Source organism: Panthera onca, chromosome D1 (genome assembly GCF_046562875.1).
Source record: "Panthera onca isolate mPanOnc1 chromosome D1, mPanOnc1 haplotype 2, whole genome shotgun sequence".
Classification (NCBI taxonomy): domain Eukaryota; kingdom Metazoa; phylum Chordata; class Mammalia; order Carnivora; family Felidae; genus Panthera; species Panthera onca.
The window spans coordinates 30573717-30598004 of NC_138348.1; the positions used below are offsets into that span (position 1 = coordinate 30573717).

General features: G+C 37.2%; 1 protein-coding gene across 1 annotated transcript; it reads right to left on the minus strand.

Moving 5' to 3' along the window:
• Positions 1–8509: 8509 nt before the first annotated feature.
• On the minus strand, positions 8510–24288 carry ARL14EP (ARF like GTPase 14 effector protein). The gene is made up of 4 exons (XM_060606261.3): positions 24179–24288; positions 13970–14469; positions 12204–12331; positions 8510–11137 (listed from the first exon to the last, which is right to left on the minus strand). Exons 2-4 carry the CDS (start codon positions 14390–14392, stop codon positions 10909–10911), a joined length of 780 nt encoding a protein of 259 aa, XP_060462244.1. The 5' UTR covers positions 14393–14469; positions 24179–24288; the 3' UTR covers positions 8510–10908.

The window sequence follows — 24288 nt, forward strand, 5'->3', positions numbered from 1 at the left end:
TTATTAAATTATTTGAGCCTCAGTTTCTTCATTTGTTAAAACGGAATTATAAAAGTAGCTTCTTAAGTGATATAAGCCAGACAAATATTGCATGTAACACTCACAGGTAGAATCAAACAAACAAACAAACAAACAAGAAGTCAAACTCTTAGGAACAGAGTGTGGAAAAGTGGTTTCTAGGGCCTGGCAGTGGGGGAGCAGTGTACAGGGGAAATATGCAGAAGTTGGTAAGAGGGTAGAAACTTCCAGCTAGAAGATGAATAAGGTCTGAGAATCTAATGTAAAACATGGTGACAGTAATTGCTAATATTGTAGTGTGTCATTGAAAAAGGAAAAGTAAGACAGGTGGGAAGAGGAAATGGGATAAAACCTAACAGAGGCAGTAACATTGTTAAGAGTTAGACTCAATATGTGTGAAATGGTACTTTATTATTAGGTCTGTCCCAATTATTAACTGTATAGAATCAGGTATTGCTTTTATAAAATTTTTTAAAGTTTATTTATTTATTTTGAGAGAGAGAGAGAGAGAGTACAAGCAGGGGAGAGCCAGAGAAAGAGGGAGAGAGAATCCCAAATAGGCCCCACAGTCAGCATGGAGCCCGATGTGGGGCTTGAACTCACGAATTGTGAGATCATGACCTGAGCCAAAACCAAGAGTTGGACGCTTAATCGACTGAGCCACCCAGGCGCCCTGGTTATAGTAAATTTTGAACCACAAAAGCCAACAATGTAGAATTATAAAAACAGCATGTTTTTTTTTTCCTGAAGTGTGTTTATTTTTTTTAATGTTTATTTATTTTCAGAGTAGGGGAGGGGCAGAGAGAGAGAAGGTGAGAGAATCCCACACAGGCTCCATGCGGTCAGCACACAGCCTGATTGGGGGCTAAGACCCACGTGCAAGATCATGACCCGAGCTGAAATCAAGAGTTAGACGCTTTACTGATTGAGCCACAGTCATCCCTGAAGTGTGTTTATTTTTATCAATGTGTTGGCTAATATCAAAGGTTGAACAAACCAAATATTTCTCTAAATTATACAAGTTTTAGAGCTACATACTTTTCCAAGGAAATCAATGATATCTCTACAAAGATGGTTTGGAACAAGAACCTCAGAAATCTGACAATCTGTGAAATTCACGGCAAAGATAATCTATACTTTGTTTCATCTAATTTCAAAACTGAAACAAAGGTTTGAAAATGCATCAATATAGTGGAATATCAAAAAAGATGAATGTATCTAAATATCCCTATCATAAGTGATTTAGAATATCCAGCTTTCAGGGCACCTGGGTGGTCCAGTTGATTCAGAGTCCAACATCAGCTCAGGTCATGATCTTGGAGTTCATGGGTTTGATCCTCGCGTCGGGCTGTGCTGACAGCTCAGAGCCTGGAGCCTGCTTCAGATTCTGTGTTTTGCTCTCTATCTGCCCCTCCCCCACTCACACCCTGTCTCTCTCTGTCTCTGAAAAATGAATAAATGTTAAAAAAAAAATAAAAAAAATAATATCCAGCTTTCTAAAGTACCATCAAGTATCAGAGTCACTGTACTTCTAGTTTTTTGGCACTATTGGCATCGGAAGTGACATACAGAAAATGTTGAACTGTGTGTGCCTTGTTCTCCTTTTCTGGTAGGAACCTTGTCTCACATTTTCTACTTCAACCATACAGAATTAAATGTCCTGTTAAGGGCAGAAGGGAGGAAGAACCAGAGCTGTTAATGCTTAAAATTCACTTTGCTAGCAATGTATTATAAATCACTAATTTAAGGCAATGATATACCTTTAATTGCCTGACAAGTTAATTAATTCAGATTCAGCTATTAAAAATTTCAGATCATTTAACCTAGGAATGAGTTCTAACTATTAGCAGAGAAAATGCATTAGGTATTCAAACAAAAAATTTTAAAACATTCTAAGGGCTTTAAAAGCAAGTAATACGAACCAAAACACCAAACACTGATATTTTAATTGTAAGTCTATTCTCTGTATTATAGAATTTCAAACCCTGGTGGCAAAGTACCACAGTCTGTGCTACATTCATCCTTTAAAGTAGGTTAAGGTCCATGACAACTATAGAGAAGCTTCTGCAAGAATTTGGAGGAGGAAGAAATATGTGACTATAGGTCACAGCTGCTTGTGCTCCTTCTTTAAAATGTATATGTGTTCAGGGGCGCCCGGGTGGCTGTTGGTGAAGTGTCCCACTTTGGCTGAGGTCATAATCTCATGGTTCATTGGGTTCAAGCCCCGCATATTGGGCTCTGTGCTGACAGGTCAGAGCCTGGAGCCTCGTTTGTATTCTGTGTCTCCCTCTCTTTCTGCCCCTCCCCTGCTCATGCTCTGTCTCTCTAAAATAAACATTAAAAAAAAAAAATGTTAAAAAATATATCTATGTTTCAAGGGCATGATTTTTAAACAGGCCATTTTACCTTTGAACTCTGGTGGTTTTTACTGTCGGATGAATAGAGTTAACTCTTCATCTGGTCAATTCCTTGTATTCACTTAAAAGCCAATCGTGGGGAAAAAGTGCAAATGATGGGCTCATGTTAACTGAAAAGTACAGGATTGACTTCAGATGTAACTGGATCCAGGTACCAAATCCTGTCTGTCTGTCTTGGTCTGTGGCTTCTGCTTTTACCTATGCTGCTTTCATTCTAAGTCAGATTCTTCTTGAGTGGTGTCCAGATTAACCACCAATAGGTCCAGTCCTAAATCTGTAAGATTAGAAACTGTCATTGAAAAATGAGTATCTCTTGTTCTCTAGTCCCAGCAAAGCTGATGTTTATTGGCTTTGATTGGCTCAGTTAGTCACTAACTGAAACAGTCACTAAATTTGGGGAGATGCTGCACTCTCAAAGGCCAGGACTTGGTGATGTGCCCACCCCTGGAACCACCAAGTGAGGTCAATGCCACCTAAACAACATGGGCTGAGAGTATAAAGGCAGTTATTCAAAGACAAATTTCAGTACTAACACCAAAAGGGGGAATTGATACTAAGCATGCAAAACACTATTGAGCTTTAACCAGGGTGGTGAAGACAAAATAAAAATGAACAGGAAAAAAAAAAAAAAATCAAAGCAGATTCAAGAATGTTCCAAGGAGGAACCAAATGGTTTTGACAATATGAACAGAAGAAAGGGGTAAAAAATGTGCCATATATTCATGGACTTACCTAAGGTAGGATAAAGGAAAAGAAAAAAATCTAATGAAGGGATTATATTCTGATTTAGAGTCAGGGCCTTTCTGGGAAACAATTTGGAATAGAGACTTACTAGGTTATTGTATTAGCCAGGGTTCTCCAGAGAAATAAAAGAGGGTGTGTGTATAGAGACAGACAGACAGACAGACAGACACACACACACACACACACACACACACAGATTTTTTAAGGAATTGGCTCACATGATTGCTGGGCTGGTAAACCCAAAATCTTTAGGTGATCTGGGCACCTAGAGAAGACATGATGATGCAGCTCAAGTCTGAAGGCAGTCCAGAGGCAGAATTTGTTCTTCTTTGGGGTTCATCAATCTTTTTAAGGACTTCAATTGATTGGATGATGCCCACTCACATTATGGAAGGTCATCTGCTTAATTAAAAGTCTACTGATGTATATGTTAATCACATCTAAAAAACACCTTCTCAGTATCTAGAGTAATGTTTCACCAAAAACTGGATACCCTTGCCTGACCAACTTGACACAGAAAATCAAACATCCCAGTCACCCACTTGAATTCTGAATGATCTCCATATTGAGCCAGAAGGCAGTTGGCCTCCCAATGGCTCAGGCCAAACCCCAGACCAATTAAATCAAATATTTGGGGCTGAGGCCAGGTAAGGTATTTTTTTCTGATGTTCCACAGGTTGTTTCCATGTGCAACCAAGGTTCAGGACCATGCCCTGTAGAGCAGTGATTCTCCAAGCATGGCTTCCAGACTAGCCATTTCAACCTCATCTGCAAATTTGATAAAAATGCGAATTTGTTGTCCCTACTCCAGACCTACTAAATCATAAACTGTTGGTTCCACCCTGGGCCTGCAGACTGTGGTTTAACAAGCCCTCCAGGTGATCCTGATGCATGCTCAAATTTGCACTGGTCTAGAGTTCCACAACACAATGCTAACAAGCACAGGACACTAACACTATACCTTCACTCTCTTTTTTCTTAGCAGGGCAGGTCTGTTAGTAAGCCTCTTTGGGTGAAAGAACTCATTAAGGCTCATTAAGGTTTGCTTAAGTAATAGAGTATTTGTTGCAAGGATCTGTATGAATATAAAGGAATCAACTGTGTGGCCAGGTTTCACTGATAGTGGGTAATTTCAAGATACAACAGATGTACTAATCTGACAGCAGCTCTGGAGACTCAATGACAGCTTCAAGAGCTCTTGCCTCCCAAGTGTGTAGGTCTAGAACCCTAACGTGCCTTAGCTATTCTGCCATTTCATCTCTCTTTCTACAAACCTCTGAATTCTTTCTCCTGTATCTTGTCTAAATTTCTGAAATAGGAGCGCTGGGGTGGCTCAGTCAGTTAAGCGTCCGTTTTGGCTCAGGTCGTGATCTTGTGGTTTGTGGGTTTGAGCCCCGCGTCAGGATCTGTGCTGACAGTTTAGAGCCTGGAGCCTATTTCAGATTGTTTCTCCCTCTCCCTTTGCTCCTCCCCTGCTCACACTCTTTCTCTCAAAAGTAAATAAACATTAAAACAAATTTTATTTCTGAAATAATCTGATAGGCTCAGTTAATCTCTTTCATCACTTGGTGATGTTTCCTTTAATATTTGCCCAACGTGTAAGCTTTGCTAGCCTAATTGGCTTTCCTTGGGTCAGGTCTCTTACGAAGCCCAACCAGTTGGGAACAGGGGAAAGCAAAATGCAGAGTAAGAATCTCCTAGGGCCATTTCCCTTAAAAGGTCTGAGGATCCTCCTAACATGAGTTTGTGGGTTATGTCACACAGTGGAAAGCTTGGTCTGTCAGGGATGTTTAGCTGTTCTCTCTTAAATCTGTGTGTAGTTCTTTGAAAAAAAAAAGGTATCAAGGACAAATTAAGCATTCAACTATAACTTTTTGGAGATGAGTTGGAAACTTTTACTGACAAACTTTGGGAATGTTTTCCTTTCAATATTTGCTATAGGGAAGTCTTTTTGTGACCAAATTTAGAAATGCCATGAGCCATAGTATTTTGGAAAATAATCTTATTTGCACGCACCAGTTTGTAGGGCCTATATTTTATGCAGAAATGCTCTTTGCAGTCTCCTTCACTAAGGCATAAATGACTAAAGTTTATTGGTATTTTCTAAAACCTTATTTACCAAAAAGGAAAAAAAAAAAAAAAAGCTCAAGTGATAGTTTTCTCTAGATCATCAGATTGGCCCTCCAGGTTCTCTTCTAATAACTGATCTGATTTCACTATACTAAGCTGAACTGAAATACAGGAAAGTCCAATCCAAAACGGAAGGCTTCCACTTTGGGGTAGACAATGAGTTTGTTATTTACAAACCTTAATGATGCCACAGTTCACTGAACGTCTCTGAATCATTTTACCTCTTAATGCCAAAATTAAATTTGTACTTCACCCAGATCTTTGTAGAACCCATTTACATGGTACCAGGATTGCCACTATTACTTTAGCTTATGCCACCAAATAACAAATTGAATTAAAAAATTGTAATGTTTATTTTTTAAGAGAGCACGACAGAACACGAGCAGGGGAGGAGAAGAGAGGGAGGGAGACAAAGAATCTGAAGCAGGCTCCAGGCTCTGAGCTGTTAGCACAGAGCCCGACGCAGGGATCAAACTCAATGAACCATGAGATCATGACCTGAGCCAAAGTCCGATGCTTAACCGACTGAGCCACCAGGTGCCCCAGAAATTCAATTTTAAAAGTAACTGGAAGTAAATACTACTTTGAAGTCCAGATCATAAACTTGGGCTACCAGAATATAATTAAAACTAAAGTTTAATTTGGGTTGATCAAACTGATTGGTAACTGATTATTGGTAACAAAGGGATACTTAACAGATAGTATTTGTTTTGATTGTTTCAGGTCTCCTTTTACAGGCCATACTCTTCATGAAGTTCTCTCAAAAGGACAAAGATCCTGCAATTTGACCTGTGTCTAGTTTTTACACTATTTAAGAAAAATGTGCCCTCACCTTAAAATGTGTCTTTGAAAAGTATCATCCAAGTTTACAATGAAAATCATGAGCCAAACTTTTGTGTTTTCATGCATTATCTGTTGAAGTTGGGACTATTGGAAGGTTTTGGACATCCTAGCAATGTTTGTAAGCATTATACTTTTAGTATGTCCATTTATTTCAAAATCACAGATGGGGGAGCCGGGGTGGCTCAGTCGGTTAAGTGACCGACTTCAGCTCAGGTCATGATCTCATGGTTTGTGAGTTCGAGCCCTGCATCTGGCTCTGTGCTGACAGCTCAGAGCCTGGAGCCTGCTTTGGATTCTGTGTCTCCCTCTCTCTCTGCCCCTCTGCTGTTCACGCTCTATCTCCATCTCTCTCTCTCAAAAATAAACATTAAAAAAAAACAAAACAAAACACAGATGAAGATTATGGCAACTCCTTAATAAAACATTTGTTTGCTTGTAGATTAATACGAAATGAGAAAATTGAAGTTTTTAAATCATTAAGTGTTTCACAAAGACATTTATCCCTCATGGTTTCAAGGGGAAAAAATTTAATATGGCTAGTTGTGCCACTGATAGGACTGTAATTAAATACTTTTAAATTGCACTTAAAGATGCAGTATTACTAATCCAACTCAGTTAATAATGTTTTACCAGGTAAATCTCCTTTATCTCCTAGAAGCTAGATTATCTTGGTAAAATTAGTCAATCCTCACAACTGTGCCATTGCAAATAATCTATAAATTGGGGTATATATTCTACAGGAGTTTATCATGCTTTTCAAACTAAGTGTTCAGTGAAGCATTTGATGGTTTTCAGTAAATAAAAACCATTATTTTCCCAAGTCTCTCCACTTTATAAAAATAAGTGAGGGGTGCCTGGCTGGCTCAGTCGGAAGAGCATTGTAACTCTTGATCTCAGGGTAGTGAGTTTGAGCCCCATACTGGGTGTAGAGATTACTTAAATAAACCTTAAATAGATAAATAAATGAAACCCAGAAGTGCCTATGCATATTTTCATATCCTGACTCATATTCCTGAAAAAAGAAATCTGGTTGACTACTATTGGGTGAGACCTAAGAATGCTACAAAGAGAAACCATTCTACTCCCAGGGTTCTTTAAAATATTCCACTTTAGTGTAACTACCAGTGTTCACAGTTTAATTTAAAAGTGAAGAGATTAAGCATTTAGTAGCAGCAGAGTTTATTTACATCAAGATACCAGCAGATGTCAGCAAAAACTAAGGCAGTGCCATATGACTTTGTACAAGGGTATTCCTAATGTCGACAGAAAATCTCTAATTACCAAAGTGCAGTCCATTTAAGACCCCTTGGTTTCATACAGTGTTACGTGACCCAGGAGGGGTGGGGCTGAGAGGCCGCAGCGGAATCTGCCTTTTCAGGGCAGCAACAGCTCTTTCAAAGAACTGACTGCTCAGATTTTGTCCAACAAAACCCACCTATAACACTGTACGGCAAACTAAACCATGCTTCAGACAGCCATCCCCATTTAAAAAAAAAAAAAACAAAAACATGTTTTGGTTTACTGAACACTCATATTACCTAGGTTCTCTGATACAGATTCAGGGGTTCTGAACGTGGGAGTACTTGAGAGGACACAAATGCATTTCTCTGGAGAATTCTGTCAGATGGTAGAACAGCTTGTTATACAGACATAGCTATAATATTAAAAAAATAGAAGAATCTCATGAATAATATTTCAAAGGTAACTATTTTCTTATGCTTATAAAATAAATAGAAAAAAGATTACATGGGATGCCATTTATTTCAAATATATAAATGCACTTTTTAACATTTGTGACCAACACTGTGTAAGACCAATGTTTATGGCCTTACATCAACTTCTTAAGCAGGACCCATATACAGCAGAAGTGTTCTTATCACTTTTATTTTTGCCTTTTAGACTAATAGTATTCTAAAATAATTTTAGCCACCGTGAACCATACTTATGGAAAATATAAAAAGAATTCAGATTATTTCATTGTATTCTGTATTTTTGTAATTCTACAGTAAAAAATAATAAGTGAACTCATGACGTAATTTTCCCAAAACACAGCTTTTATTGTAGTAGACTAAATTAGATATACCTCTCTCTGTAAATATTTTGCATGCTCACTAAAAGTCTGGTCTTCTACATAGGCATAATGAACAAATATAAGCAAAATTATAATAGAAACTTATCCCTGAAATAAGTTAAATATTACCATCTTTGAAAAATAACACAGAAATAGTCTAAGGACTGTTGAAATATAAACAGTTTGAATTTTAAAGTCATTTATTCTGTTGAAAATATATTCCTGTTTTAAACAAAAAAAAAATCTAAGATTTATTTATTTATTAATGTTTGTTTATTTTTTGAGAGACAGACAGAGCACAAGTAGGGGAGGAGCAGAGGGAAAAGGAGACAGAATCTGAAGCAGGCTCCAGGTGGGGCTGGAACCCACAAATGACCTGAGCTGAAGTCTGATGCTTAACCGACTGAGCCACCCAGGCGCCCCTGAAAAGCTTAAGCAATATAGTAAATCATACTTACTTAGAACCAAAAAAAACCCAAACCAAAACACAACAAAAAAAACCAACAAACAAAAAACCAAAACATTGGTAGCAATGCAACTAAGGTCTAATGAACCCAGAAGTTCAGATAAAATTAGAAGTCTCTGTATCCTCTATAACAAAATATTTCCTTAATTCAGAAAAACACCCAAAAAACTAGCATCTAATTTAAGTATATAAAGCCAAAATATTCTTTTTGCCAGTGCTCTGTTGAAATCTGAATTAAAGACTTGATACCGATTATACTTCTGATAAGTAGGTCAGTGGACAATTATAACTTAATGACAATACCATGGTTCAAAATGGCATTCCATCAAAGTAAAACCTGTTAAACAGATACCAAAGTATACAGAAATAAAAATAAACCTCCACTGGTCAATCCAATCAAATTGGCTGCATAAATTTCACTTAAATGACTTAAAATGTATCTGAAACTACTAAAAGCTTATCTGGTTAAACTAAAGTACTACAACTTAGGGAAAACAAAGCAAAAACCTAGTTTAGTGGCAATGCCCTAGCTGATAAAATATTTTAGACAGACAGGGAGCTGCTTGAAAAAGGAGCAGAGAAGTTATCACCCACTCTCATTCTCCAAAGAGCACCCATACGAATTCCATACAGAACCAGTACATCAAGATTCAAGCAATTTCCAATTTAATTTATATTGTCTCTACCACTGTTTGTCCACTTTTTTTCCTTTTCATTACTACTGCCTTAAAGCCTTTTTTTTTAGCCCTTTTGATCCTAATCACCACCTTATAAAACTTTAATAACATAGACACCATGTATCCCTGTTTCTGTATTGTATGAATATCCATGCTTTATACATAATAAGATCTTTGCCACCAGGAACAAATTTTCACCAAGAATGTATGGCTAAACAATGAAAGGTTTACAATGCTAAAACTTTTTTTTAAGGGTAAGTAGTGACAAGAATTTTAGCACTTAGATATGTAGATTATTTCCAAAATAGTTTTAACACTCAACCACCTAGTTTTATTGAAATTAATTTTTCCTGAAGTAGGCACTGTTCTCGGCTACAGTCCTTGGCTTGCACAGTAGTGCTGGACCATAAAAATGACCATTCGTAGCAACCTTAATAATTAATGGGGAAAATGTTCTGTGACCTCCAAAAACCCATCAAAATATTAAAAACTCTTGTTAGAAATGTAAAGGAAAATGAAAACACTGTAAAAAAAAAAAGGTATTTTAGTACACTGTTATTGAAAAACATTGGAAACACTGAGAATTAAAGCATTATTCCGTTGCAAAAAACTAATCAAGAGCGGTTTGAACAGTGCCTGCTTTTTTGCTAACTTAAGATACAAAGTAGGCTATACCATTGCAGATACTTAAGGTTGGATCTGCTTCTACCATTTTCTCATTTGTGCTTTCAATGTTGTAAAATCACTGTAATGTCCTTTAATGTGAAGTTTTTTACTATCACTTCCTCTGGGATATATTCAAGCTTTTCATCACAGCCTATTTCCCTATTTACATTGCTCCCCCCAGCAACCCCCCGCGAGCTTCCTCTAGCTGCATACTGAGGCTCTAAAGAAACAGCAGCATCAACCTTCCCATAAGTGATTTCTTCTACAACTCCATCTACGTTCAGTGCATATCTCACATCTAGCATGATCATTTTTCATTTCTTCACTGCTCTTTTATCTTTGGTGGCCAGTTATTTTGATGATCCACTTTTGGAAAATGTCACATGGGTGACAAGGAGACAGCACAACCACATGCTTTGCTGTCTAGGAGTGGACTGAATGACAGATATGCGGTAACCAGCCACTAGAGGGGTCTGAGTAAAGGTCACGGATGGACTGGTCACTAATGAGGAGGCACATCTGTTACATAATGACTTAGGGACAAAGAGCCAGCAGGGAAGTTTGTACTTCACGTGACTACCCATGGTATATACCATGGAACTGAAATGTGAACTGTGCTAATGGAGGACTGCCTTTACCTACTTGTTGACATTGGCCTGGGCAGGCTTAAAGCTGACTGCTGAGTAAAAGCCCATATAAACTGACATCAAATAATAAATCTTAAAGCACCCTAACTGCAAAACTAATGCATAATGAGTGCATGCTGAGGTGGTTTTCAAATTGTCATCATTTGGCAGTCAACTTTAGAATGCATCTGAGAGTGACAGAGTTTTAGAAATAGAGATGGGATCTTTTCCCATAATTTGATACCACAAATTATCCAGCATGTTTGTTATGAATGATTTCCCCTCCTTCGATTTCGATTTGCTCATATAGCCACTTGCGGTCACAGCGGCATTCAGCTCCGCATTTGGTGGAACCACAGGCAGGACAAGCATAGAAACATCCTAAACAGTCTTCATCGAGGCAGTCACAGAGGTCCATTCCACTGAAAATCAGCAGGCCCTGGCTATCATAGACCTTACTCTTTGCTGGTATCACTTGTCTGTAAAAGAAAACACAAGATGAATGACACTTCACAAAGACATTATTTTTGAATAAATGAAAAAAAGGTAAAAAAAAAAAAAATGGAAGCAAGTAAAAATATTTTGAATTAGGGATGAGGTCCTGCAAAACTGGTACATAACTTACCAGACTCAAGCCTACTCTATAATTACTAGTAATGAACTGTGTGTGAGAAGAGACCTCGTTCTAAAGCGTTGAGACAAATCCAAAGAGCCTGAAAATGCCTCTAGAAGTCCATTTAAAAGTCAACTCAGTAAAGGAATGGACCAGAACTATTTCCAAAAAAATATTATTTCTGTGAAAAATATTTTCCCCTTCCCTTAACAACAACAACAACAACAACAACAACAACAACAACAACAAAGAATGGCTGCTTAATAATGGTACATTTTGTTGGTTACCAATCTCTATTACCCTATTGGTTTTTATACTGCAATTAATCTGTTTCTTGTTCTTTAACGGACTCGAGCAAATCTGGCCTAAAAACACTTAAATGACTCATTGGAAAATCTTAACAGATGGAATAAATGGCATATGTAGAAAATAATTCTGAATGATTACACTAACATTTCTTTGTCAACCTGTGTTAGAAATGTTCAGTTTAAAAAGTCATATTCTAAACAATTTACTTTTGTCATTCGTTCTGTTGACTATACCATAACTGTTTCTATTTTAGACATGTAAAAAATAAAAAGCAACCTTGAATTTTCATAAGATTTACTTTTTAGCTGCCACCCATAGAAGGGTGATATACCAATTACATAATACCAATACTTTTCAAAAAACTGTTTTAAATATGTTTGAATTTTAGTTCTCATGCCAAAAATGTTAACCTGTTCACGTCATTGACACTTCCTTAGAAATAAATTTTTAGAGCTGAAAGGGACGCCTTCATTTTATATGCAGCCCTTGGAGATTCCTACTAATTGCAGATTATCCAGTTTAAAATATCTACCCAAAAAATTCAAAACTCCAGAGAAAGATGTGAAACAATAACAGAGAGCCGTAGCAAGCTAACAAAGGTCTTCAGGGAACACACAGCCTACCTGTCAGAACCAGCGGTTGCATTTTTTGTGAGCCTTCTTTTTTCTCTTTTACCAGTTTCTGGAGCAAATTCAGTTTGTTTTCCTGGGTTTGCAAATTGCAATGACCTCAAAGCTTTAGCAGTTCTTCCCTGAATAAAGGTAAACAAATTATCAACTCAAATCTTGACAACAGACCATGAATACATTAATATTTAACTTAATGTTAATCCTGATTATTCCTTAACCTGAAGGACAGTCTGGAATTCACAAAAAAGAAGAAAAAGGTTTTAGAACCCAAGTGCAATGAAATTTACACAGCCTTAGACAATATTCAAAGTTTAACTTTGGTTAACTTATTTGTAATATTTCCATTACCTAATTTTAGTCTCTGGCCTATTAGAAGGGGTGATAGGCCTGTTGAAAACTGCTATGGCTTCTGTCAATATGGGAGAAAAGGCAAAAAAAAACCCTGCTGTACGACCCAATGGGATAAAACTGAGTTTCCTGGGCACCTGGCTGGCTTGGTTGGTGGAGCGAGCAACTATTGATTTTGGGTTGTGGGTTCAAGCCCACACTGGGTGTAGAGATTACTTTAAAAACGTAACAAAAAAGAAAAACAAAAACTGAGGCTCCTAATATGATCTTGAGTCCTTAAGAAAAGATTCTATTATTGTATACATAGTTAAAAGCAGAGAGATAATAATGGTTTCAAGTCCTGAAACAGTATTATCATCTTTTTAAAAAGCATTGGTAAAACAAAATTTTCATGGTTAAGGATTTAAGTTTGTTATCTGGGGAAAAAGCAGTTTATGTGATATATTACACAGAGCAACAAATAAATGGAATGGAGAAGACATCTATAGTGACAGGTGCAAGTACCTAGTATGAACTGCAAGGTAACACTGGGTCCTGGAGATATGCCTTTGAGGGGAGAACAAAAGGGAAGTACTACATATAATTTAAAATTTTAATTATCTTTTAATTTGGTTTATTAATATAATGAAAAGGGGGAAATTGAGAAAAACATCCCAGCAGCAAGAATTATAAATTAGTTATAAATAGATATTTTGAGAAGTGCTCCTTTGATATACTTGTCTTTGTTCTACACCCAAAGATAGCTTTATGAAATCTCGGGGTTTTTTTTCTGATGTAGTTAAATAATCTGAATGTAGGTATGTGAATAAGGGAGAGTTATAAATATTTAGTATTTACAATGTAAAAATGTATGCTTTTTGACCATAGGGAGCACTAAAATTAGCTTGATCATATCAAGTAAGAATTCAGAGCTAAAAGCAAAAGATATCCAAAGAATAGTATGGTGTTAACCATACATATGGTGTTAACCAAAGAAGAAAGAAAGGTTGAAGAAACAATTATTGGAAGTGATTTTTCTGGTGTTCGTTTTAAAGCAGTAATTTTCAAGGGGAATTCATTGTGCTATACAGATCCTCACTGGCTGGCATGTCCCATTGAGTTACTTTGGTATTAGAAAAGAAGCTAAGATAATAACTAGATCCTGGCTTTACCAGAATGTTCTAAAAGCCACTCCTGACATCTTAGCCCTAGGAGTTACAGCTTGAGTCTTGGGCATAGTATGTTATTTCTTTCTCAAGCCCGGTTTATCATCCAGTCTAGGTACATGGGAATATTTAGAAAATCATTTACTTTCACCTCCCCAACTTTAATTTACAATTAGTATCATAATAATATAAATGATTTCTTTATAGTTCAACAAAACCCCACATTGTAGAAGTAACACAGGAGACAAAAATGGCTGCCATACATACATCTGAATCAGGTTTTCTTCTCTGCCGATCTTCAGAATCAACATCCACGCTTCCATTGATTATCTGTGTACATTTTGGACAAAGCTTCCACCCAGGTACAAGCTGTCTTCCAAATTTTGCACTCAGAAAAGTGGCATCATCTAAGTCAATTACATGCAAATTTTTTTTGGCTAGTTTTTTGTGTATGTTAAATGGGTCACAACATGACTTCTGCAAATCCTCAAATCTGTCAATGTAAATTTTCGCATGATGGAAGCAAATGGTATTGTTCCCAGAAAGTGTCATTCCAGTTCTAAGTTGAAGTAAAAGCATATCATTTGATGACAGTTCTTGCAAAGTCTTGAAACCCGTGTGACGAGTATAGTAGGTTTTATGGCACTCATTCGTGGTACGGAGTTGGACTCCAACTGAACATGGATCCATCACTCTTGATTCTAGCAAATTTCCCTTGTTAGATTTTGTCTACAGATCTCTCTCAAGTAGGTCATGTGCTGATTGCCCTAGAGAAAAAAATGAAGAGTCAGATTTGTGCTGCAAACTTTTTATCTGGGAAACTGAAAAAGCATTTGCTGAAATTAACACCTATTTAAAAGAAAGAAACTCTTCATAAGTGAGGAATAGAATGGCATTTACCAAAAGCCTACAATAAACATCAGATATGCAGGACTTTTATGGAGAAAATTATGAAACAGACAAAAAAGTTATCCTAAATGAATGTAGAAATTAATCATGGGAACTCTGACCAAAGTATATAAATTCTCCAGGAATTTATCTATAAATTCAATACTATTCCAATAAAAATCCCAGTAGGTATTCCACTCATTCCACCTTGGAATTTAGCATTTGGTTTATTTGGAAGAGTAAAAATCCAAGACAGTCAAGATAGTCTTGAAGGAAAAGAAAGTAACATATTTATTTGCTATAAAGCTATTATAATTAAATCTGTGGTAGCAGTATAGTATAGACAAATAGATCCATGAAAAGATAAGGGTTTGGTGTGACATATGACACATGATTTTATATAATCAGTGTTATAGGGTATTACACCTTAATGGGGAAAATATTAAAAGATTAGGGATAACCAGATAACCACATGGAAATAGACTAAGATCTCTTTCTCACAACCAAAAATCAATTCCTGATGGGTTAAATAATCAAACAAGAAAAGAAAAACTATACAAATGTTTAAAAGAAAACATAGACAGGGTGCCCGGATGGCTCAGTGGGTTAAGTGTCCAGCTCTTGGTTTTGGCTCAGGTAATGCTTTCACAATCTTGGGACTCTCCTCTCCCTCTGTCTTTCCCCTCCCCTCCCCCCCTCACGTTCCCTGTCTCTCTCAAAAATAAATAAGTAAACATTTAAAGCAAGCAAGCAAGCAAGCATAGAAGACTTTGTGACATTGGGAGAAGAATTTCTCAAACAAGAAAGCACATACCAAAGGAAAAGATGGATATATCTGATTATACATCAAAATTAAACATTTCCTTATAACTCTAAAGGAGGAAAAACAGCCACACTTGAAAGGTATGCTTTCAAGGTTAGGATTATTATCCCAAATATACAAAAAACAACAACATATCCTGACTTCTACAAATCAATTAGAAAATGACAAGGAACCCATTAGAAAACTAAAAAAATACAGATAGGCAATTCACAGAGGAAGAGAACAAAACAGCCAAGAAATGCATGCAAAGATGTACACCCTTCACTGCTGTCAAAAAAAAAAAAAAAAAAAAAAAGCAAATTAAATACCATTTCTCAAACATTTGCATGTCAAAATTTTAAAATCTGATAACCTGGTGCTGGTTAAATTGTGGCCAACTCTTACATGCTCCTTATACACTGGTAGAAATGTAAATTGCAATGGCTTTAGAGCATTTTTGGCAATTTCTGGCAAAATTAAAGAAGTCCACATCCCAGGACCTTGCACTTTCACCTCTAGATGTCAATGCCAGAAAAATCTATGTCCCACATGAGCACAAGGACTTTGTACATTACATATACAAGGACTTTGAGCATTTATTGTCTTTGACAGTAAAAAGTTGGAAAGAACCTAATTTTAAGAATGAGACACCGTGAGTTACTCAACAGGGACTCCTACAGGTCAGGTAAGATGACTAACCTACAGGAATTCTATGAATCAACATAGATAAATCTCAAGGACAATCTTAGGTGAAAAAGTTGTAAAAGGACACATACCATTTATTTAAAATTTTAAACACACACAAGAGTGTACATGGTTTATGAATAAAAATATGAATCATGATAAAATATATGTATCAGATTAAGAAATGCCAAATTTGGGGCACTTAGGTGGCTCAGTGGGTTAAACAACCTGCGACTCTTGACTTCAGCTAAGGTCTTGATCCAAAGTTCATGAGATGGAGCCCCACATTGGGCTCTGTGCTGATAGGGCAGAGCCTGCTTGGGATTCTCCCTCCTCCTCTCTCTCTGCCCTTCCCCTGGGCACACGTCCAAATGTGCGGGCTTTCTCTAAGTATAAAGAATGAAAAAAAAAAAAAAAAGAGAAATACAAATTTGTGGTATACATACTTCTAAGGAGGAAGGAACCTTTTTAAAGATATTTATGGAATATAAAACTTGGTGGCATGTACACACATGCTTCATTTTCTGTACTATTTGAAAATTTCATAAATATTTTTCAAAGCAAATACAAAACCTTAGTTGAATTCTTAAGAAAAAATTCAACAAATACAAGTCACTAGGAAAAATATATGTGAGGGGCGCCTGGGTGGCTTAGTCAATGGGGCATCTGACTTCAGCCTGGGTCATGATCTCAAAGTTGGTGAGTTGGAGTCCTGCACTGGGGTCTGTGCTGACGGTGGAGACTGCTTCGGATCCTCTCTCTCCCTCTCTCTCTCTGCCCCTCTCCAGCTTGTGCACTCTTTTTCTCTCTCAAAAATAAATAATATTAAAAAAAGTAAAAACATCTCTCCCTCTCTCTCTCTGCCCCTCTCCAGCTTGTGCACTCTTTTTCTCTCTCAAAAATAAATAATATTAAAAAAAGTAAAAACATTAAAAAATATATATGTGAATCACTGAAATCTGGATGGTGGCAGAGTGCTGAAAAATCTAGGATCCTGCAGTTTTGCCAGTGCTTTTATAAATTTTGCTCAAAAAAAAAAAAAAATCGTTAGAAAGCTTACTTTGCCATGTTTTCTGTAGAGAAAAACCATATACAAAGAAACCATATGCAAAGAAAACACCATATACACAGATGACTCTGGTCTCATGTTAACAAAAAATGGTGACTATGCATCTGTTTTCAGTTAAAATACTAAATTTAAAAAGTTAAAAAATAGAATACAATTTAAAGTTCAAAATGTCACTGAATATTTTAATTTATGATGTTTTTAAAAGCTAGTTAAGATGGAGCATGTTTATATATTTTTTATTCTATTTTAACCAACTTTTAAAATTTAACTTCCAAGTAATGGTACCTATTATATCAGACAAAATGGCTTGTATTATACAAGCAGATTTCTTTTAACAGAAATGTGGATTAAAATAAATTAAGGAGTGGAAAAGAGGAAGCCAGAGATATGATTATAAAACTACAAACTATGCTGTACTGTACTTTAAGAGATATGGGACACAAATCTGTCTCTGAACTTTCTTAACAGTCAACACAAAGAAAAAAACTTGACCCATACATTATGGAAACTGCTATTGTTTAATGTTTTATTAATGCTCGATTCTTTATATTTGTAGGTACTATTCCCAATCTGTAGCCACTAATCTGTGATTTTTCGAACATAAAATTATTTCTTAGCATTCAAACACTTGCATCACCCTAACCGTATTTAACAGGAAAAGCATCCTGTGACTTAGAAAATTCATTTTGGAAATTCTGTCTACAGAAGTAATACATTTTTACCCACTAGGAAATTCTTTTCCTTGGCTACTGGGGCATCTGTTCCTTTACTTTCCTTTTATCTTGTCTAAATTACGACATGGTTCACTAGAGTTTATTAGCAAGACTGCCAGTTGTGCCAGCGTACTTATTTCTAAATGATCTCTCTCAGAAACTTGGAAATATGATTAACTCATATTAAACCACTTTTTAATGTTTATTATTCATTTTGAGAGAGAGAGAGAGCATGCACAAGCAGGGCAGGAGGAGAGAGAGAGAGAGAGAGAGAGAGAGAGAGAGAGAGAGAGAGAGAGGGAGGGAGGGAGGGAGGAAATAAATCTGAAGCAGGCTCCATGCTGCCAGCGCAGAGCCTGACATGGGACTCAAACTCACCAACCATGAGACCATGACCTGAGCCAAACAAAGTAGGATGCTTAACCCACCGAGTGACCCAGGCAGCCCCACCTTTTTCTAAGTATTTGCTTGGAAATTCCACAATACCATAAATTCTTTTATTAATCTTAAACTACTATGAACCTGAACTCTTAGTTGGAAAGCATAGACTTAAATGTGTTTTTAATTCAATGTAGCCATGACCCTCTCAGTCCTTGAAAACATCCTCTACTGGTAAACAGGTGCTTCCAACTATTTTGAGCTTTTGGCACACTTTTGAGTACTATAATTTTTGGAGGAACACTTGCAGGAATTACACTGCTGTGCAATACCATTTTCTAAGCAGCTATCCCTCTGGTGTCACTGTTAGGGTAGATTTACTATTAGACTGGCCAATTAAACATGAATTCTAGATAATGTACAAATATTTTAAGTATATCCCAAATATTGCTAAAAAGTAATTTGTTGTTTGTCTGAAATTCAAATTTAACTGGGCATGCTGTATTTTTATTTGTTAAATTTGGCAACCTCATTTTTTGTATATTCCTGAAAGTAGAAATGTTTCTTTGGTACCAGCTTCACATTATGCACCACTTCTCACTTGTTGCTAAAAGAAAGCTGAACTTCCCATGAACAAATTATAGGACATGCTCAGTTTAAAATTAAAACGTCCTATCAGATAGAAGATAAACTGCAAGTCACGGTAAAAAAATAAATTTTACACACTGATTAAAACTCAATGGCACAACTGTACACTCATTTAAAACTGTCATGGTAGGGGCACCTGGGTGACTCAGTTGGTTAGGTGTCCAACTTTGGCTCAGGTCATGATCTCATGGTTCATGAGTTTGAGCCCCACGTTGGGCTCTGTGCTGACAGCTCAGAGTCTGGAGGCTGCTTTGGATTCTGTGTCTCCCTCTCTCTCTGCCCCTCCCCTGCTCATGCTGTCTCTCTCTCTCTCAAAAAAATAAACATTAAAAAAAAAAAATTAAAACTGTCAAGGTAAAAGTGTATACACCTGTGTCAGTAAAGTTTTACTGCTTGAAGTCTTACATAAGTTACCTTCCTGATCTACAATTAGGCAGTTTTTTCATGTATTGCTAAAGAAAAGTCAGGCTAACTCAAGGAGCACAAAATTTCGGCCGTGACCTTAAGTGGTTATTGCCTGTCTTCTAAAAATTACAGCCTCTAGCTGCTCCTCCCCTGTTGTAGTATCTGATGTCTTTATTTCTGTCTTTCCTCCCTAAGCTAAAGTTCTGCTGTACAGCTCTTTGCATCTATTTCCCAGCAACTGTTTCTTTTGCTCGTTTTGGTCTATGTTCTGGCAATGTGGCCCACAAATCATATTTATTCTTTTCTTCCAGTGACAGTCCAGTAGCTCCATGTTGCTCCCTTTACCTACAGCATGATGTAATGTTCTCCAGTAACGATTAATCGAACACCTTCCTTAATTAACATAGTCAGGAATGCACTACTATTTACTGTCTACAAACCGTACTGGCATCAGCTGGGAACGTATTAGAAAAGAGGAATCTCAGTAAGGACCCTAGACCTACTGAATCAGAATCTATACTAAAACAAACAAAACAAAACAACAAAAGACCCCCAGGTGACATGTAAGCATACTACTTTGAGATCCAGATCCACTGCTTCAGGTAATTCAATTAAGAGAATATTAACCAAGCATCTTCCATATTTATAAAGCATATTAAAAAAAAAAAAAAGGAAGATACACACCCAAACATGAACTTATCTTTCAGGAAGTCTAACATTTAGGGAAGACTATGAGGGGAGTGGAGTCATAAATTTGATAAAACCGATATATATATGAGAAATATGTGCATTATTGAAAGCACAGAGATCAGGGTTTTCACATTCTGTGTCTTCCACTGCCTTTCAGCTATTTTTCAACTGACAACTGTAGATAATGGATAATGGATAGCAATGCAAATCCAATTCTTGTCTATAGTCTTGTAAATTCTGTCTAATGGTGGCTCAATGGACTGCTTGGCCCACTGTGGAAGACCGTTTGCCTCCATTTGCTCATTTCAATAGTCCTGATGAATAAATATGTCTGTTCTTTTGTCATTGGAATTGGTTACAACATAGTTTCCTCATTAATAAGGTAAACAAAAATCATGTGTTTATAATTTTATATCTGTGTAACAGTCATGATTTTACTTCCACCCCCTTTTTTGGTGGAAAATTCTTTTAAACGTAGTGAGAGATTAATTACCTCCAGTCAATCATTTTAAACAGTAAATCTACTATGCCTCTTGAAAGGAAAAAAAAAGTCTTGCTTTTATTTTTCACTTTAATTTTTTTAAACTTTATTTTGAGAGAGAGAGAGAGAGAGAGAGAGAGAGAGAGGGAGAGAGAGAACACAACTGGGGGAGGGGCAGAGAGAGGGAGAGACAGAATTCCAAGTAGGCTCCTCACCATTAGTGCAGAGCCCAGTGCGGGGCTCAAACCCATGAACGGTGAGATCACGACCTGAGCCGAAATCAAGAGTCTGATGCTTAACTGACTGAGCCACCTAGGTGCCCCATAAAGTCCTGTTTTTAATCGGATAAGATGAAAACCAAAAACAAACAAAAAACCTTAAATGTGTTCATTTAGGCCTGATTAATTCAGTTCTTTTCCCCTACCTTTTGGTAAGATTTCACTGATACAAATGAGATACAGGTCTTCAAATACTTTTAAAATGTACTTTGTGATGTAGGATTTACAAATACTAACAGTTAATTCCTGAAGGATCAATGGGTCTCCTAAGGCCTTCCTGTAGAGAGGTTTGGATGAATTTTATTTGTACACTCATTTTCCATTTCAAATAGCCTTTTGAGAAGTTGAATTTTACCTGAGGCCTGTGTTTCTGGTTCTTCAAGAGTCATGGTTAAGGAAATCCTCCCACTACTCTCTTTATGGCTTCTATAAGACTCTGAGGATACCCCCTTGTCTACCTGAGACTAGGACAAAGGTCGTCCAAACTCCCAATCTTTGCCTCATTTACAAATTTGTGAATCTTAACTGCATGTTAAAACTGACCATTCAGAACAAAAATGTTTGTTAGTCATATTTTAAGTTTCTCTTCTTCCCCCAGGTCCCTGAACTTTGGATCAATGAGATCTGTTGTAGCATCAGTTTACTCCTCCCTGGAGATGCTGGTAGATCTTTTGGTCGAAGAATTCTCTCTACTGCAATAGTTCCTTTTCCCCTATTGTCATACCTTTCAAATAAAGTCTCTCCTTACTAACTCTGGATTTTTTTTTATTTGAAAAATCCCCAAAAACTTTTTGCATTTTGGACTTTCTGTTGCTTTAGGGTTGCCAACACTTTATTGAGTGCCTAAATATAGTATGTTTTGTGATTCTAAAATTAACATTTAATATTCTTACAGCAATACTAGAAGAGTCAAGAAACAATGAAATAAGTGTAGAACAGATTAGACCCCTTCTACTACCTTAGGTAGTAAACAAAATTATTTTCTCCTTGTATTATCATATGATTTGAACACTGCAAGCTCAAGAAACAAGTTTTTTTTTCTTAAATTGAGGTATAATTTACATATAACATTATTGGTTTCAGGTGTACAAGGTAAAGATCTGATATTTTGCACATATTGTGAAAGATCACCACAGTAAGTCTAGTTAACATCTATCACCACACAGTTACACTTTTTTTCTTGTAAGAACTTTTAAGATTTACTTCCTAAGCAACTTTCCAATATGCAATACAGTGTTGTTAACTATAGTCACCATGCCGTACATCACATCCCCATTACTTATTTATTTATTTTATACCTGGAAGTTTGTACCTTTTGACCCCCTTCTCCCATTTTGCTGACCCCCTACCTCTGGCAACCACCAATCTATTCTGTTTATCTATGAGTTGATTTTTAAAAAAGATTTATTTAAAATTTATACATATATATATATTTAGATTCTATGGAATAAGCTTTTAAGCATTATCACTTGCTATCCATTACAAAACTCTACAATAGGCAGGTTAAACACAGCTGAGTGAGCTCATACAAGGAAATGACTCCAGCAAGCTTTCCTGAGTCTTAAGACTCAGCCCCAATAAAAAAAAAAAAAGATAAAGAGAAGTTAAAACCAAAATATAGTCAAAGTATCACTTAAAATATTTCGTGCCTGTAGTTACTAAGTGTGAGGTATAGCACCAAGCACAAACATCATCTTGTTAATCTTTACAACAGTGAGATAAATACTATCATCCCCATTTACAGGTGAAGAAACTGAGGCTTAGAGCTCCAGTTACCAAGCCTAGCACAGAGCCTGTTATAACATTCAAGTTCTTGCTGAATGAATAAAACCAAAAAAACCCCACAAAAATTAATTTTACTTTTATATGAAGAATCTCTCTTAATTAGGTCCTAATGATTTATTCTAGGTTTATCTAACATATTCCCCTCAGATTTTCTTATTGCTTTGTCTAGTATAGTTTCAGATCATTTTTGGAACAATTTAGCAAACCTTCAGGCTTCTAAACCCCATTCGCAATTTGTCTCTAGTCTTCTAGCCCTTAAAGGCCAAAGAAAACTGAAGTGGGATTTCAGCAATGGAGAGACTGCTTCTAGACCAAGAAGAGTAAATAAAGCTCTTGGTTCTACCTGATTCTGGATGTGGCCCAAATTGTCAAAAAATACTTAACACTCCAGTTGTTGAGTAGGTGATTGTGAAACTGAACTCTGAATCATTCTGTTGAAAATACTTTCATCTCTTCCTAGAAGATAAGAGTCTGGACTCTCTAGCATGGCATTACTTGTTCAAATGCCACATACTCCAGGCCAAACGACACTGCCTGCAAAGTTCTTTTACACTTTATGACTCTTGCTTGGAAAGCCAATGGCCCTTTCTGTGCCAGGCAATGCTAACTTATCCTTCAGGGCAGTACCAGTGTCTAAACCTATCTGGTGTGCCTTACCCAAGTACTATTATTATAGGTCCTTCTTCCTCTGTGTCTGCAGAGCAATCTCATGGTGCAAGAAAACTTTTTCTCTATTCTCAGCTGTTGGAAGGCAGGAGCATTATGGTTTTATTTTCTGCATCACCCAAGGGCAAAAGAGGAACATCAGGGACTTCCCTTTTCATAGCACTCATCACAGGTTTTTTTTTTTTTTTTTTTTTTTTTTGATGTTGTTGTTAGTTTTTCAATAATATATTAAGCTCTGTGAGGACAAGGAATGAACCAGTTCCTGTTTACAGTTGTAGCTTCTTTAGCATAATACTGGCACTAAGTAATCACTTAACATCTTTTGAATACATGTTCCATGTTCAGAAACTGTCACATGTCACATCAAGAAGGATGGATCTCTCCAAATCAGGGTGACTAGGTCCCCAGGATGCTGCAATTATTCCCACTCCAACAGCATGATGGTCACATGCATAACGCCCCTAGGTGACAGCCATATCATGTGTCAAGCTACCAAATACATCCAATGAACACTTCCTATGTTCATGCTACTGGGATGGAAAAATGAATACTGATCGGCCTCCAGCCTCAATCAGCTAGGGCTGGGAGGATGCTCATTAAAAAATGAAAACGAACAGGCAGCGATACAGGATGTGGAAGAGATTCAGGGCCATAATATCCCTCATGTACATAGTATAAGCCTAAATCATAGCTTTGAGGGCTCCAGGTCTCCCGAAAAGGGGCGACAACCCGCGGAGGAGACAGAAGCGCCGGAAACTATGCTGGGCCCTGACACAAGGGGCCGCAGAAGAACTGGGGGAGTCGGAGCCACAGCAGCATAGCCGGCTGCAGGAGGCCCAAGCCGGAAGCTGAAATCCCTTTCATGTGTCGGGGCCTCCTCTCCCACCTCTCCTTAGGGACTTCCGTGAACCGGCCCGGGCCCCCCTCCCACCCAAGGACCCGTCTCCTCACTCCCGCCCTTCCCAGAGCCTCCCCCGGGCCCCTTCCACCTTAGCTCGAGCTCTCCCCGGCCGAGGTTGGGCTGCACCCGCTTCCACGTAGAGCCGACTTGGCGGCCAGCTCTTCCTCTCTTCCCCGTCCTACCACTGAGAGGACGGCT